Source organism: Ochotona princeps, chromosome 11, assembly GCF_030435755.1.
Source record: "Ochotona princeps isolate mOchPri1 chromosome 11, mOchPri1.hap1, whole genome shotgun sequence".
NCBI lineage: Eukaryota > Metazoa > Chordata > Mammalia > Lagomorpha > Ochotonidae > Ochotona > Ochotona princeps.
In genome coordinates, this window is record NC_080842.1 from 25,981,241 (window position 1) to 25,993,697 (window position 12,457).

The following is a 12,457-nucleotide window of genomic DNA, read 5'->3' on the forward strand; positions in this document are numbered from 1 at the left end:
AACTAATTCGAGGAGAAGAAAATGGATCTGTTTGCCAAGTAGAGTGACCCAATTCTTGTTGGATCAACATGTTATCAAGGTGAGGCTGTCACTACACAGCAAGTGTGATGCAGCCTGCCTGTTCACACTAAAATCAAAGCCCTGGCCTGACAGCCGGGAATTGCTGAGCTCAGCGTTCCCTAATCAGCCGGTCTATATGTAGATTCAGACATCTCCAGGAGGCTGCCAGCCTACCAGGCCCAAACTGATTATTCTAATCAAGTGTTTTAATTAAGCCCCTTCCTGTTCCCTCCTGGTGAGCGGTGGTGGTCCTCTTCCAGGGTTAGGCTTTGTCTGGTGTGGTTCATGTTTTTTTCTGAAGTAGGCCATGGGGGAACGGCAGGAAGTGTACCCTCCCAGGCTGGCATTCTGGTCAGGGGACTAAAAAATCACAAGGAAAGAAAAGATACAACCCAGTGGGTTGTTCACAAACTGATAGGACACCCCCACCTCAAAACACACAGCTACGTCTTTGCACCCCCCATGTGGTGCCCAAAAGCCATACCAGCTGGCCCAAGTTTGGAAAAAATGTATAAACACGCACACATTGGGTTGGCTTTTATTGGAATGCCTAGATGCAATCTATAGTCATCAAGTTATGGAAAATTCAGGTCACATATAAAGTTAAGAAGGCAAATGAAAGGAACAATACAAATCAGACAAAATTTACATCTCAAAATATCATGAAAGCAGTTTGACTGGCTTTGCCTAAAATACTTTGAATATCAATTTCTTTTTTTGTTTTTTTGTAAGCTAATCCTTTTCATTTATACAGCCCCATCCCACCCCCAACTCTTAGAAAAAAAGATCTTTTGTTTACAGATTCCCCAAGGTCACTATGTCTTGTAAAAGCATGTCCGGATCACAAGTGTTTTTAGAAAGAAATAGGCTTCTTATACCTACTCACAAGACACTAATTGGGTTGATTTGACTTCGTCTAAAATGAGCACCAGGAGATACTCCAGATCTGTGACTGATGGTGCCTGTGTAATGACCAGTCCATGTTAAGAGGTGAGGGCTATCGCTTCCCTTCTGTCGTGTGGCACATACCTTTCAGAGATGCTTCTGAGAATTTAGGCTTGGAGCCCATTTCACCCAAAAGTACTTACAGCATGCTAAAGGCAGTCCTTGGACCAGAACTGCCAATACCTACATTTACAGTTAGAAAATAAAATGTAAACCAGAGCCAGGTTCATGTGGTTTTGAAATCTCATGATTTTCTAAATTTGGGCTTTGTAATACTTGCCAAAGGATTTCCAGGATAAAAAATATTAATGCTAATCTGTGCTTTCATTCTAATAAAATATCAGCATTCATTAGAAGGTTAATTACCTTGGTATGCTCTACCAAATACACAAAGACAGTCATAGCACTGAGACTGTAAATTCAGTAGCTATTTTGAAACTTTCCCAGCCAGTCTGTTTAATAAACACGCCTACTGTGCGATTTAGAGTATGTGATACATACAAAGCAGTTAGAAAAGTATTTTCAAGACATCACTTGAACCTTTCTATTTACGACATGTTCACTTGCTATGTTTTTTTTATCACCATTATACATAGAGGAAAACAGTGTGTACTATAGCTCAATGAACTGAGAAATATTTTCTAAAAATATTTTTGTGGCTGAATTGAGTGCTCGTATAGAGAGCTTCGTCAGAGCGGCAGAGCTGGCACAGAAGTGCAGATGGTCGCCTTGCTGGCCTGGCACTCACGCACACGTGCAGGAGGGCCGCAGGGCTGTCAAGTTCACTTCCAGCTGGAGCTGCCACCCCCAGACAGAGCAGGGGCTGCGTTCCAACCAGCTCCCATCGTGGCTGGGGCAGGTGGGCTGGGAGCTTCTTTTCTCCCCACCCACCAAACTTTTTTTTTTTAATCTTTTTTTCCTTTGTTATCCCTTTGGTGCCCAGAGGGCTCAAGGCCGTACCAGCAGGGTGCCCCGACAGGCTCCCTGTGGGCCATGCTCCACTGCCCCGTCCCGTCCCGTTGTCTGTTCTAGCTATTGAAGACCCCTGTGTATGGTCACAATGCCATCAGAACATGTTCTGCCCACAAATGGTCCCTGGCCTTCTGATGGGGTCTCGCTTCCATCGTGAGATGGAGCTTTGAGGAACAGTGGCAGTAAAGCCGCTGACTGGCTCTATCAACTCCCTGTTGACTTTGGGGGGCCAAGAGGGGGCAGAAACTCCTCCTCCCGGGAGGCTTTTGACTTTCTGTTTCCACTCCACCAGCCTTAGTGTTCCCACCGTGCCTCTGAGTTGGTCATGTTTGAGGACACTGGCTCATTGAAAAAGAAGGCAGAGAAAGGAACAGGTCTCAGATTTGCCACCCACTTAGGATTGCACTGTCCTACCCAGCTAGTGATAGAAAGTTGCACACTTTTTCTTTTCAACCTAATACAAAAATATTAACACTTCTGGACATTATAGGCATAAGTTGTTATATCTCTACAATATAACGATTTATACTGTACAGCTATAACAGATAACAAAAGGTGCAATCCTTTTAAAAAAATCACACAGTTCACATGTTTTTATCATTTTATTTTTTAAGTATAAACTTTTTAAACACTTTACATAAATTAACTCCTCTGAGACTAATATTTGATGTACAGTAAATTGTAATTCATATAAAAATCCATAAACAACTTGTCTCACGTAATTTACAAAAAAATCAGGGTCTCCTTTGCTTTATCAGCGACAAGGATTCTATTTACCACTTTTCTCCCCAAGGCAAACCGCATCAGCATTGTCAAATCCCTTATGAATTGCCCCGCCGGAGCAGAAGTCGCTTTTGTGCCAACGTCCTTTGACAAAGCAGCACATGGACCACAGAACTGGGTTGTCTCTAAACAGTAACTTTGCCCCCACAATGTTACAATGAACAGAGAAAAGAGATCACATCCTAGCAGAGACTACTTCTTGTAAGCCAAGGTCGACAGTGCTGTACTGTTTGGAAACACTGTATGCATTTTGTACGTGGTTAAATACAGTGCCTCAAAGGAAGGGGATGGCCCACAGCCCACAGCGAAATGGTTAGGCCTTTTTCCCTTTATGGATTCGTTTGTTTTTCCTCTTAATACTTTCAGTCCATCTGAGTGCAGCGAAATGCATATGTAAACATATTCTTTAAAGCCGATCACCTTGAAGGTCATTCAGAAAAAAAGTTGCTTTTGTGTGTAGTTTTCTTTTTTTAATTTTTTATCTTTTTTTTTTTTTAATAGTACCATTCTCCTGGAAGGCTCTTCTATGTTGGAGAGTCCGATTGGGATTTGTGCTACAGAAAACTCTGCACAAAAATGTGTGGTTTAGGCTCAAGAGAAATGCAGCAAACCAGTTTGGAGGGAGGGAGGGGGGTCTCGGCAGCAGCAAGGGCGGCCCGGGGGTTACCTCTTGCCGATCTCGCTTTGTCGGAGGAACTGGATGTTGTTGGCGCTGTCGGCCAGCTCCGGGTACTGCTCCACCGAGAGTACGTAGTACCCGTCGTAGCCCTGCACCTTGCCGGCGCTCAGCAGCTGCCGCTTCTCGCCCTCCGTCCAGAGGCGCGCGCCCTCCTCGCCCTCGCGCACACGCTGCTGCTCACGCGCCCAGGCCCGGGCGAGTGCGCGCTGGCGCGCCTGTTCCAGGATGCGCGCCTTCTCCTCGTCCAGGGTCATGCCGTAGCGCACGTGCAGCGCCAGCGCGCCGAACTGCATCTCCACGTCGGCGAACCTGCGAGTCCTGCCGTTGACCACGGTCGTGGACTGCGACACGGTCACGTTGATGCCGTTCTCCAGCGCCTTGCGGCCGCTCGTCAAACGCAGCGTGCCCAGGTCGCTCTCGGGCGTGGTGGTCTTGATGAAGTAGTGCGTGTCCTTGCCCTCGATGGTGAAGTGCAGGTTTTCCAGGTAGAAGGCGTTGTTGAGCACGGCTGCCACCTTGATGCAGTCCTCGTTGGCGATGTTGAGCACGTTGGTCTGCACGCGGCCCTGGCTGACGGCCAGCATGACACCCTTGCCGATCAGTGACTTGACGGTGGCGAACCACAGCCACGACTGCTCCCCACTGGCCTTGCGCCTGCTCACCTGCACCTCCGCCATCTTCCCCAGGGACAAGAAGGCCTTCGCTTGCCTGGCTACTTGCTGTTGGACTCCGAAAATGGGCTGAAAAGCGAAACACAACAGAGGGGCAGTTAAAAGCACATGTGTGGTAGCCTGAGAGGGCCAGAGAGCCAGGCTTGCTGGTTGACCTTCCGGCTCCTGACCTGACCCTGGACAGGCTGGGGCCTTAGGGGGCAAGGCGTTGATACCTCTGGTTCTGCCAAGGGTACGCTTCAAGGACCCCTCCCCAGAATTTGAGCAAAACGCTTTTGAAATGTGAACTGAAGAAGTTTTTTTTTTTTTTTTTATTCCATCACATTAAAAATTTTTCGTTTTCACAGGTCTAGAGTGTTCTTATCCCCTATTCCCACCCTACAGGGGAGAAGCCAGTTTATTTGGCCCTGGGGACCAAGCACAGAGAAGTCAGAAAGGCTGGTCTGTGTGTGTGTTTAATAACTGGATCCAACTCAAAAGGCTCAGAAATTTAAGTTGCCCTATCGAGGGCAACAGTTTGCGGTTGAAAATCGCATGTATTCACAGAACCAAAATGTGTAGCGGTGAGGCGGTGGGGAGGCAACTGGGGCTGGATATTTATGACTTGAGGCAAGCCGTTGTTTTCTGCAGACTGAGACAATGGCCCATCGAGGTTGGCACATGTTTTAAATGCAGGGCATCTTTGCTCAGCCATTTCTGGCACTACCAGATGTCTGGCCAGCCTTTCCCAAATGGAAACATCTGTTTCGTTTGAAGCAGCAGAAAGAAGCATTCGTGTTCTGCACGCGGGGCAGCCTCAGTGTCTTGGCCTCCGATTCCCCAAGCCTTCCTTACGATGCACTTCTCTGACAGAGAATTTGGACCATATTTAAAAGGCTGCCTAGGAAACAAAAAAGTTGGCAAGTCCATTTGTGCCGTTAGACTTAAGTGTTTTCAGACTTGTAGGACAGTCTTACGCAATTAGGACGGGCATGGTCAAGTGCGTTAGGAAACTTTGGTATGTCTTCATGGCGCTGTATCAGGGTAGATGTATTCATGATGAGAGCTGTTAAAATGGCTCCCAGATGCAAGAAATTTGATGGGTTTTCATTTTTAAATGTGAAAGTGACAAGCGAAGAAAAATGCTTTTATAGTAAGTATGAAACACATTCCAGAAGACGGAGATACTGACATTGTGGAGTGCGTGTGTGAATGTGAACCGGGCTTGCCTTTTTTCTTTGTATTCACTGAAATTATAGGAAATTGCTCGGGGGGGTATTAATCTAAGAAACCCTGCACTCTCTTCTCCTTATCATTATGGGGTAACCCAATTTCTTGATCTCTAATTATTCTTGCTTTAAGCTAGAAATCCTGGGGTTTTGTTGTGCATTTCTTTCTGATCTCTGAATGGTGGAAATTAAAAGTGCCACCTTCCGAAATGACAGCTTCAACTCTGCAATTTTTCATTCGATTCCTTTTATTTCTCTAAACGGTTACAGGGCTCTTGTTATCTTCAGAAAAATTCCGTGAACACCTGGCTGTAGGTGGTGCCTCCCCAGAACACAGTTTTATTTTTAATCTTTCCTGGAGAGCACTGCTAATGTTTTACAGAAGCTGGGACTGGTGGCATTGTTTGTGGGCTGCTAGTTGTAATAGGAATCCCTGGCCTTGTTGGTGATTGTGTTTTTGCCTGTATGTTCCACACGCGGTAAATGGGCTTGCATGGGGCTCTCTGCAGAAACTCAGCACTCAAAAATAAGCTTGTGAATATAGTTACCATTTGAGAATATTTTTCTATGTTCCTCCTGCCATCAGTAAAAACCAATTTAAGCCTGTTTAACAGGCCCCTGGTTTGCTGAATAGAAAAGCAGAGCAAAGCGTTGTTTTTCTTCCCTAAAAGGGTCTAAACGATTAAAAGCAGTTTTCACAGGGCCGTGTGATCATGAATGGGTAAATAAGACACATGAGCGAGCCACTGGTCACTTTGCTGCTTCTGTCTTACCGGCACATCATCCCACTGCTGACTCTTCACAAGTTCATACGAAGGTTGTGTTAAATCAAATTTGGGAACGGGGAATCCGGGAATGGCATTGTGCAGATGGAAGCCAAATGTCACGAGCCAGCTGTTAACATCTAGGAGGAGAATGTTCCACATGAAAGGTGTTAGTCTACCTTGTGCTGTCATAGATTTAAATCCTTACCTTAAAAAATTCAGAATTTCAACCAGTAATGACCTGAGAAAGAGCACACGTTTGCTGTATCATACAATTCAGAACCCACTCTATTTTTGTATATGAAGACAATAACCTCAATTGCAGCACTATGGTAAATGACACAGAAAAATGTACAGTAATAGACACTTAGACTGGATAAACTGTCATATGTGCTAAGTTGTATCTTGTGCAATGAATACTGAGAAAAAGTGCAACAATGCATAGCAGTATGACAAAGACACAGTTGTAGGAAACAAGTGAAATTTGCTTTAGTTACACTAGTCTCAAAAAAAGAAGCTGTATCTTGTTAGCTTTTCAAAGGAACTACCCAAGGATATGTGGACTTCCACAACCCATTTTCTATGAACAAAACTGCTAAATTGAGAGTATTAACATCAACAGCTGACTCTTAAAGACGAATGCCCAAAGCTGACAGAACTGGTTCTGAGTATGGAAGCTTGGATTACCATCGGTTAGGACTTCAAGGGCTCACTGTGCACAGGTGGAGACAAACTTTTTGGGCAAAGAACCTGGAAACCTTTAAAATGGTATTTTAAAATATTGTCATGTGACTCCAAAAGCCATTAAGCCCAGAATAAGGCTTTTATTCTTTTCTGGAGGTTATAATGTTACAGAACTACTCAGCAGGCTTGCAGCTTTATGAGTACAGTTGGGTGTAGATTATTTTATATATTAAGCACATTGCTGGAAAATTTGAAATTGCATTTCACCTAATATATTTTATGCTGTTCCATCTCTTTTGATGTTTTTCAGAAAATGCTGCTATGGCATTCCCTTCAGTCCATGTTGCTAGGAGAGGATGAATTCAGGAGCTGTGGGCTTTCCAGCCCTTTCAGCCAGGCCCTGTCAACACCCCTTAAATAACCAGTGGTAAACTGCCTGTCAGAATGATGGAGAGCCACTTGTTTCCTGTTTCCTTCTCTGGGGCACAAACTCTCACCTCATCGCCTGGCTGGCAGCTCCTTTGTCCAGGCATCACATGGCTATAAAACCAGTGATATTCCCCCTCGTATAGATGGAGGAATGCTAGTGGAGGTGGGGAGAAAGAAATCCCAAGTGGGAAGTGATAGGTTTTGTTCTGGTTTCTTTCTTTTTTTTTTTTTTGTGATGGTGGTGGTTTTGTTTTTGCTGAGGGATTACTTAAGATCATCAGTGGCTCTTATGCTTCAGGGAGAATACATTCTCCCAAATGCTGGAGTATCGGGGCAAATATTCTTTTACACAAAACAAGTCTATGCAACAGTGAAAATGAGCCCATCTTAAATTCTGAAATGCACCATTAAAATAGTGGAGTGTGCATGCAGATGTGTAGTGAATCCTGAGTGAGACTCCCCTGAGGGTGTCACCGAGCCGGGATGCTGCACAGGGCAGCGCGTTGGGGAACATCCTGAGAGGTGCATGCCGGGCGGCCTTTGCAAAGAGCTGTACCGACAACTGTGAAGACGGAGTCTCTGACACAAAACAGAGAAGCCACAACCAAACCAAACAGGAAAACCCTTCTTGCAGAAAACTCCATGTGGGAGGTTGGTTGTGCAAGCTTAATTGAGGACTGGAAGGATTCAGAGTTCTCTCCGTGGAGGATGAGGAAAGAGCTCAGGTCATGGAGGGAATCAGGGGTAAGGCTAGCAAAGATCTTGTGTCTGTTTTATATCCTCGTTCTGTGGTGGCAGAAGTAGGATCCGGTGTTTTAAATCTTGCAAAACTAAAAGAACAGGTGCAGTAGATTTGGAAAGATCTTAAATATACAGTGCCAAAAAATGCACTCCATATTGGCAGAAACACTAACAGTAAATTAGTTGTGTCACTGTGCAAGAATTGCACTAGATGGCAGTGAAAACTGTGACAGAAGTGGAGACAGAAAGAGGTTCTACCGGCTAAGCAACTCATAGGGGAAAAGGCTTCGTTATCGTCCTAAGGTGATGGTGGTGAAGAGAGTTAAGCAGCTCTGTGGATGAGCCGCTGTGCCACAGTGTGCTGTGTGTCACACTGATGATCCTTACGAGAGCTTTGTACCTATACTCTAAAATGCCAGCAGGTCACACTTGTCAGTTATTTAATAGAGAATTGTATCTTGTGTTTTAGGTTACAAAGTGGGCAGGCACAATTACTCCCATTTTATAATTGACATAGAAAGTCATATAACTTGTAGGACAGAAATTGGGATTAAAACTCTAATTTTGGGATTCTGAGTCCGCTATGGTCCCCCCCGCCCTGTGTCACTTCTGTTCCATGAACATATTCCATGTCATTTCTACAGCTTGTGGTCTCGGGCACTGTCAGCATGGGAGGGAACTGTTTCACTTCCTTTCACTTGCTATTTTCTCTCTGGTTCCATAGGCAAACGAATACTCCTAAAAATGGCATCTGATTTTTCCTGAGGGAAGTATAATGTTAAGGAATTCTTGTTATTTTTGTGAATCAACCCGATGATTACAGGGATTCAGCACTTGGAAAGGAAATAAAAAAGTCTGCTAACCTGTGATGTAGTCTTTCACATCATGGATTTTGCTTGCGGGGTTGTTATTCCTAAACATATACAGATTAAAAGGAGCTGGGTCCTTGCCGATCCTTTTCCAGATTTCTATGTCAGGTGTCGTCCATCGTCCTGCCAGAATGTCATAATCTCTTTCTCCAAAGTGGATTAATTTGGTGAGTGGGTCATACAGGCCACCATGAAATCCAATTACCAGCTGAAAGTCAATATTAGAGTCAAAATAGATTTCGCCATATGCAGTGTACTGAATCTGTTTGAGCATAAGCCCATTGCTACTGAAAACTGCCAGGGGTGTTCCGGTGTTATCAGAGGCAATGTAGAATTCATCCCCACTGCTGATTTCCATGGCAAAAAGATGTCCTTGGAGGTCATAATAAAGAGAGGTAATTTCTGAACTGGAATGATTGTAGACGTGAGTAATCCTCGTGGGATAAGTTAGGTCAGCGTAAAAAAACTGCAGGTGCTGTCCTAGACTGGTTTTGCTAGACACCCGCCTTCCCAGGCCATCGTAACGATAGATCACCGTCCAGCCACTGCCTTTACTGTAAACTCGGGTTAGGAGCCCCTTGGAACTGTATTCAAAGATCTCTGTGCCTCGCTGGCGCAGGAAGCCATCTTCATCGAGCCGGTACTGAACATCACCCAGGCGAGTGATCCTGTCTCGCAGGTCGTAGCGCAGAGGGGTCAGCCGTGCACTGTTGCTCGGGTTCAGCAGATGAAGGTTTCCATTCAGATCATAGTTGTAACGCCACATGATCTTTTCATTTAGGTAAACTGTTTGGAGCTGTCCATCCACATCATATTCATAAGCATACTTGGTCGTGTTGGCAAAGGGCCCTATCTTGATCTCCCTCTTGGTCACCCGACCCATGTTATCGTATTGAATTGTAATCCAGTACATGAGTGACCTGAATATCTCATACTGAATCTCCTTGATGCGGCCGTGGGCGTCGAAGTGCTTTGTGTATGTCATTACAGCTGTGGAGATGATCTGGTTAATATCATAGTATATGACTCCGAACTTTCCAAACTGCTCAACTTTGCCAGAAATGTCATCAAACTGATAGAGATCAATGGGGAGTGGAGTTTCATTGATGACACCTTGCATGCTGGTCACTCGAAAGCTGTTGTCATAGCTGTAGTCAAATCTTGCATTTACCATCCCGTCTTCACTGAAGCGGAAAATCTGCCTGTCAATCAGGGGCCCGATTTGCCTGTACCTAATGGTGCAAATAAAACCATCACTCTGGAGGTTTACTGTTTTGAGGACTCCAGCTGTTTCATCATACGTAAAGCTGACCCTGGTGCTATCATATAGAATTTCTGAAAGCCTGGTCTGCCTTCTGTATTTGAACAAGACCCTCCGGCTGGTACCCAGGAAAGCCGTCTGCAGAAGCAGCCCCTCCTCATTGTAGTCAGTGATGATGGAGGCGTTGCTTTCCGGGGGGTTGTATATGTTGCGGTAGTAGCCGATGGAGCGGATGGTCTGCATGGTGTGGCGGGCCACGCTGGGCATGGTGATGGCCGACAGGCGGTCCCACATGTCATATTCAAAGATGTACTGGCGCTGGCTGTGCAGGAGGAGAACCATGGACTGTAAGGAGGGAACACACGTTGTTACCCGGTGCTGGGGCACAAGGCAAGAAACACAAACAGGCTTAGTGACCACAAACACACCAAGATTCTGCATGAATGCCTGCATTATCCTTGACCTCACACATCCTCAGGACTTCCTGCTTGCCCAGTCTGCTTGGATGCTTGTGCAGTTAGGGCTCAAGCTCTGTGTCACGAGCCACTTGTCATGACGGCACCATTTTCCTTCCAAGGCACTAGCAGCCAACCAGCAGATTGTCGATGGATCTGGGTAAGTTATAATACAGGCACAAGCAAAGCTGCTGCTTTCAAGACAATATTTCAGGGAGGAAACGGCATCTGGGAAAGGCAGTCCTACTCATAATTAGCGATTATTTAGTAAGGTGGCTTTTCCCCCTCATTTGGTTGAAGAGCCACTTAAATCACATTTTAATTTCCAATGTGTCTGGGGGAGGAGAAAATCATCCAACTTATTTTATGAAGAACAGACATAAAATTAGCCCAAAATGTGTAACATGAACATAAAGCGCCAATGTCAACAATCAGTGCTAAATTAATCGCATGGCAAATGACGGCTGGAAAGGCCCTTAACAGAAATAGGAGTTTAGATTTTTTTTTTTTTGGTGAAGTTTCCAGAAGGCATCTGCCCTGACAATAAAATCTACATTTTGGACGATATACTCTTTTGGAGCGAAACTGTGAATATATCTGTAACTAGGAACAAGCTTGGACTATTTTCAAGTCATTGCAGGAGGATGAGAGGGTACTGACCTATTAGCCCAACATGGAATGGAAAGCCCTCCTTGGGGGTCACCCAGGGCTTGGGTGGGTCCCCTCTCGGAGGAGGCTGCCTTGATCCCTGTGAGGGCAATTAGAGCCCTGGCTGAGTAGTGTGTGAGCTCAGGGCAGGAGTCTGTTCTTTCTTGTTCAGGGCTCCTGTTCCCCTCCACCCCACTCCCACACCATTAGTACAAAAAGCTGGCACGACTCAGGCTCCTGCAGAAGCTTCTCTGTTGGTACATCCACTAGTGGCAACTTCTGTGGCCAGGCTGTGTAAGAAACATTCTAATTGTCTGTGTTCTCCCAAGGTGGGCTTGGACTCCCAGGAGTCAGGCCCTTGATTCATAGTTCTTTATAAGCCTGTCTGATGGCAGTAAAGTGTGACTTCCTGAGTCTGTTCTTACCAAACCAGATGGATTTTAGGGACCTGGGTGAGACAGTGCGAAAGCCTTCCCTGGAGCACTGATGTGTGAAGATGATTTTGGATGCCGCCTGTGCTGGCCCGTGACAGTGGCTTGTCTATGAGGATACATTGTTTAAAGGATTCCAGTCGTGTGTGATCATCACCATCATGTTTCTGACCCTTCCATGTAACACACATTAAGAAAACTGATCCAGGAATGGCACAGGGATCCTAGGCCACTTGAAGAAGTGGCCCAGGGTCATTAAAGGTTGGAGGGGAAGTATTTCCCATGTGACAGAAATATGGGTATGTGTGTAGGAAGCCTGGGGACTCTGGACAAGTAACCAGTTGAGTAATTTGCTAGAGAGGTAGATGGTTAGTAGAGGGGCTTGTGATCCAACAGCAGGAGCCCACTGCCCTAAGGGTGATGCTCTAGCAAAGAGGGCTGATGGGTGAATTTGCAAGAGGAGGGACTGGTTCCACTGGTCTGTAAAGAGACAGAGAAACAGAGAGAGAGAGCTCTGTGTGTGTGTGTGTGTGTGTGTGTGTGTGTGTGTTGGGGGACTTTTCCTGGAAGTGCTTGGAAGCTGGAGGACACCTTAAGGCAGTAGGGTGGTGTAGTGAGTGCTGAGTCCAAGCTGCTTTTTCCAAATAGCATTCTGTGTGCGGGCCGCCCAGGCTGATCGGGTGGGGTAACTCCAGTGTAGAGGGTTGGGGACACACAGGAGTTGCGCAGGGCACCTCTTGGTGAGGAATGAGATTGTGTGATGTGAGCACAGTAAGGGGCTGTGACTTTTTTGGGGGGTTTCTGATGTTAGGGTGGAGACAAAGTGTTGCTATGGTGTAATTGGAGGTGGAGTGCTT

General features: G+C 45.7%; 1 protein-coding gene across 13 annotated transcripts in view; it reads right to left on the minus strand.

The window, feature by feature from the left end:
- Positions 1-3,100: 3,100 nt before the first annotated feature.
- TENM3 (teneurin transmembrane protein 3) overlaps positions 3,101-12,457 on the minus strand; it is a 614,727-nt gene continuing 605,370 nt past the window's right edge. For all 13 annotated transcript variants that reach the window (XM_058669959.1, XM_058669958.1, XM_058669964.1 and 10 more), the window contains 3 exons: positions 8,800-10,411; positions 6,092-6,222; positions 3,101-4,179 (listed from right to left, as the gene is read on the minus strand). In XM_058669959.1, the coding sequence (XP_058525942.1) occupies positions 3,424-4,179; positions 6,092-6,222; positions 8,800-10,411 (2,499 nt within the window). In that variant the 3' untranslated portion in view covers positions 3,101-3,423. The remainder of the gene's footprint in view (positions 4,180-6,091; positions 6,223-8,799; positions 10,412-12,457) is intronic.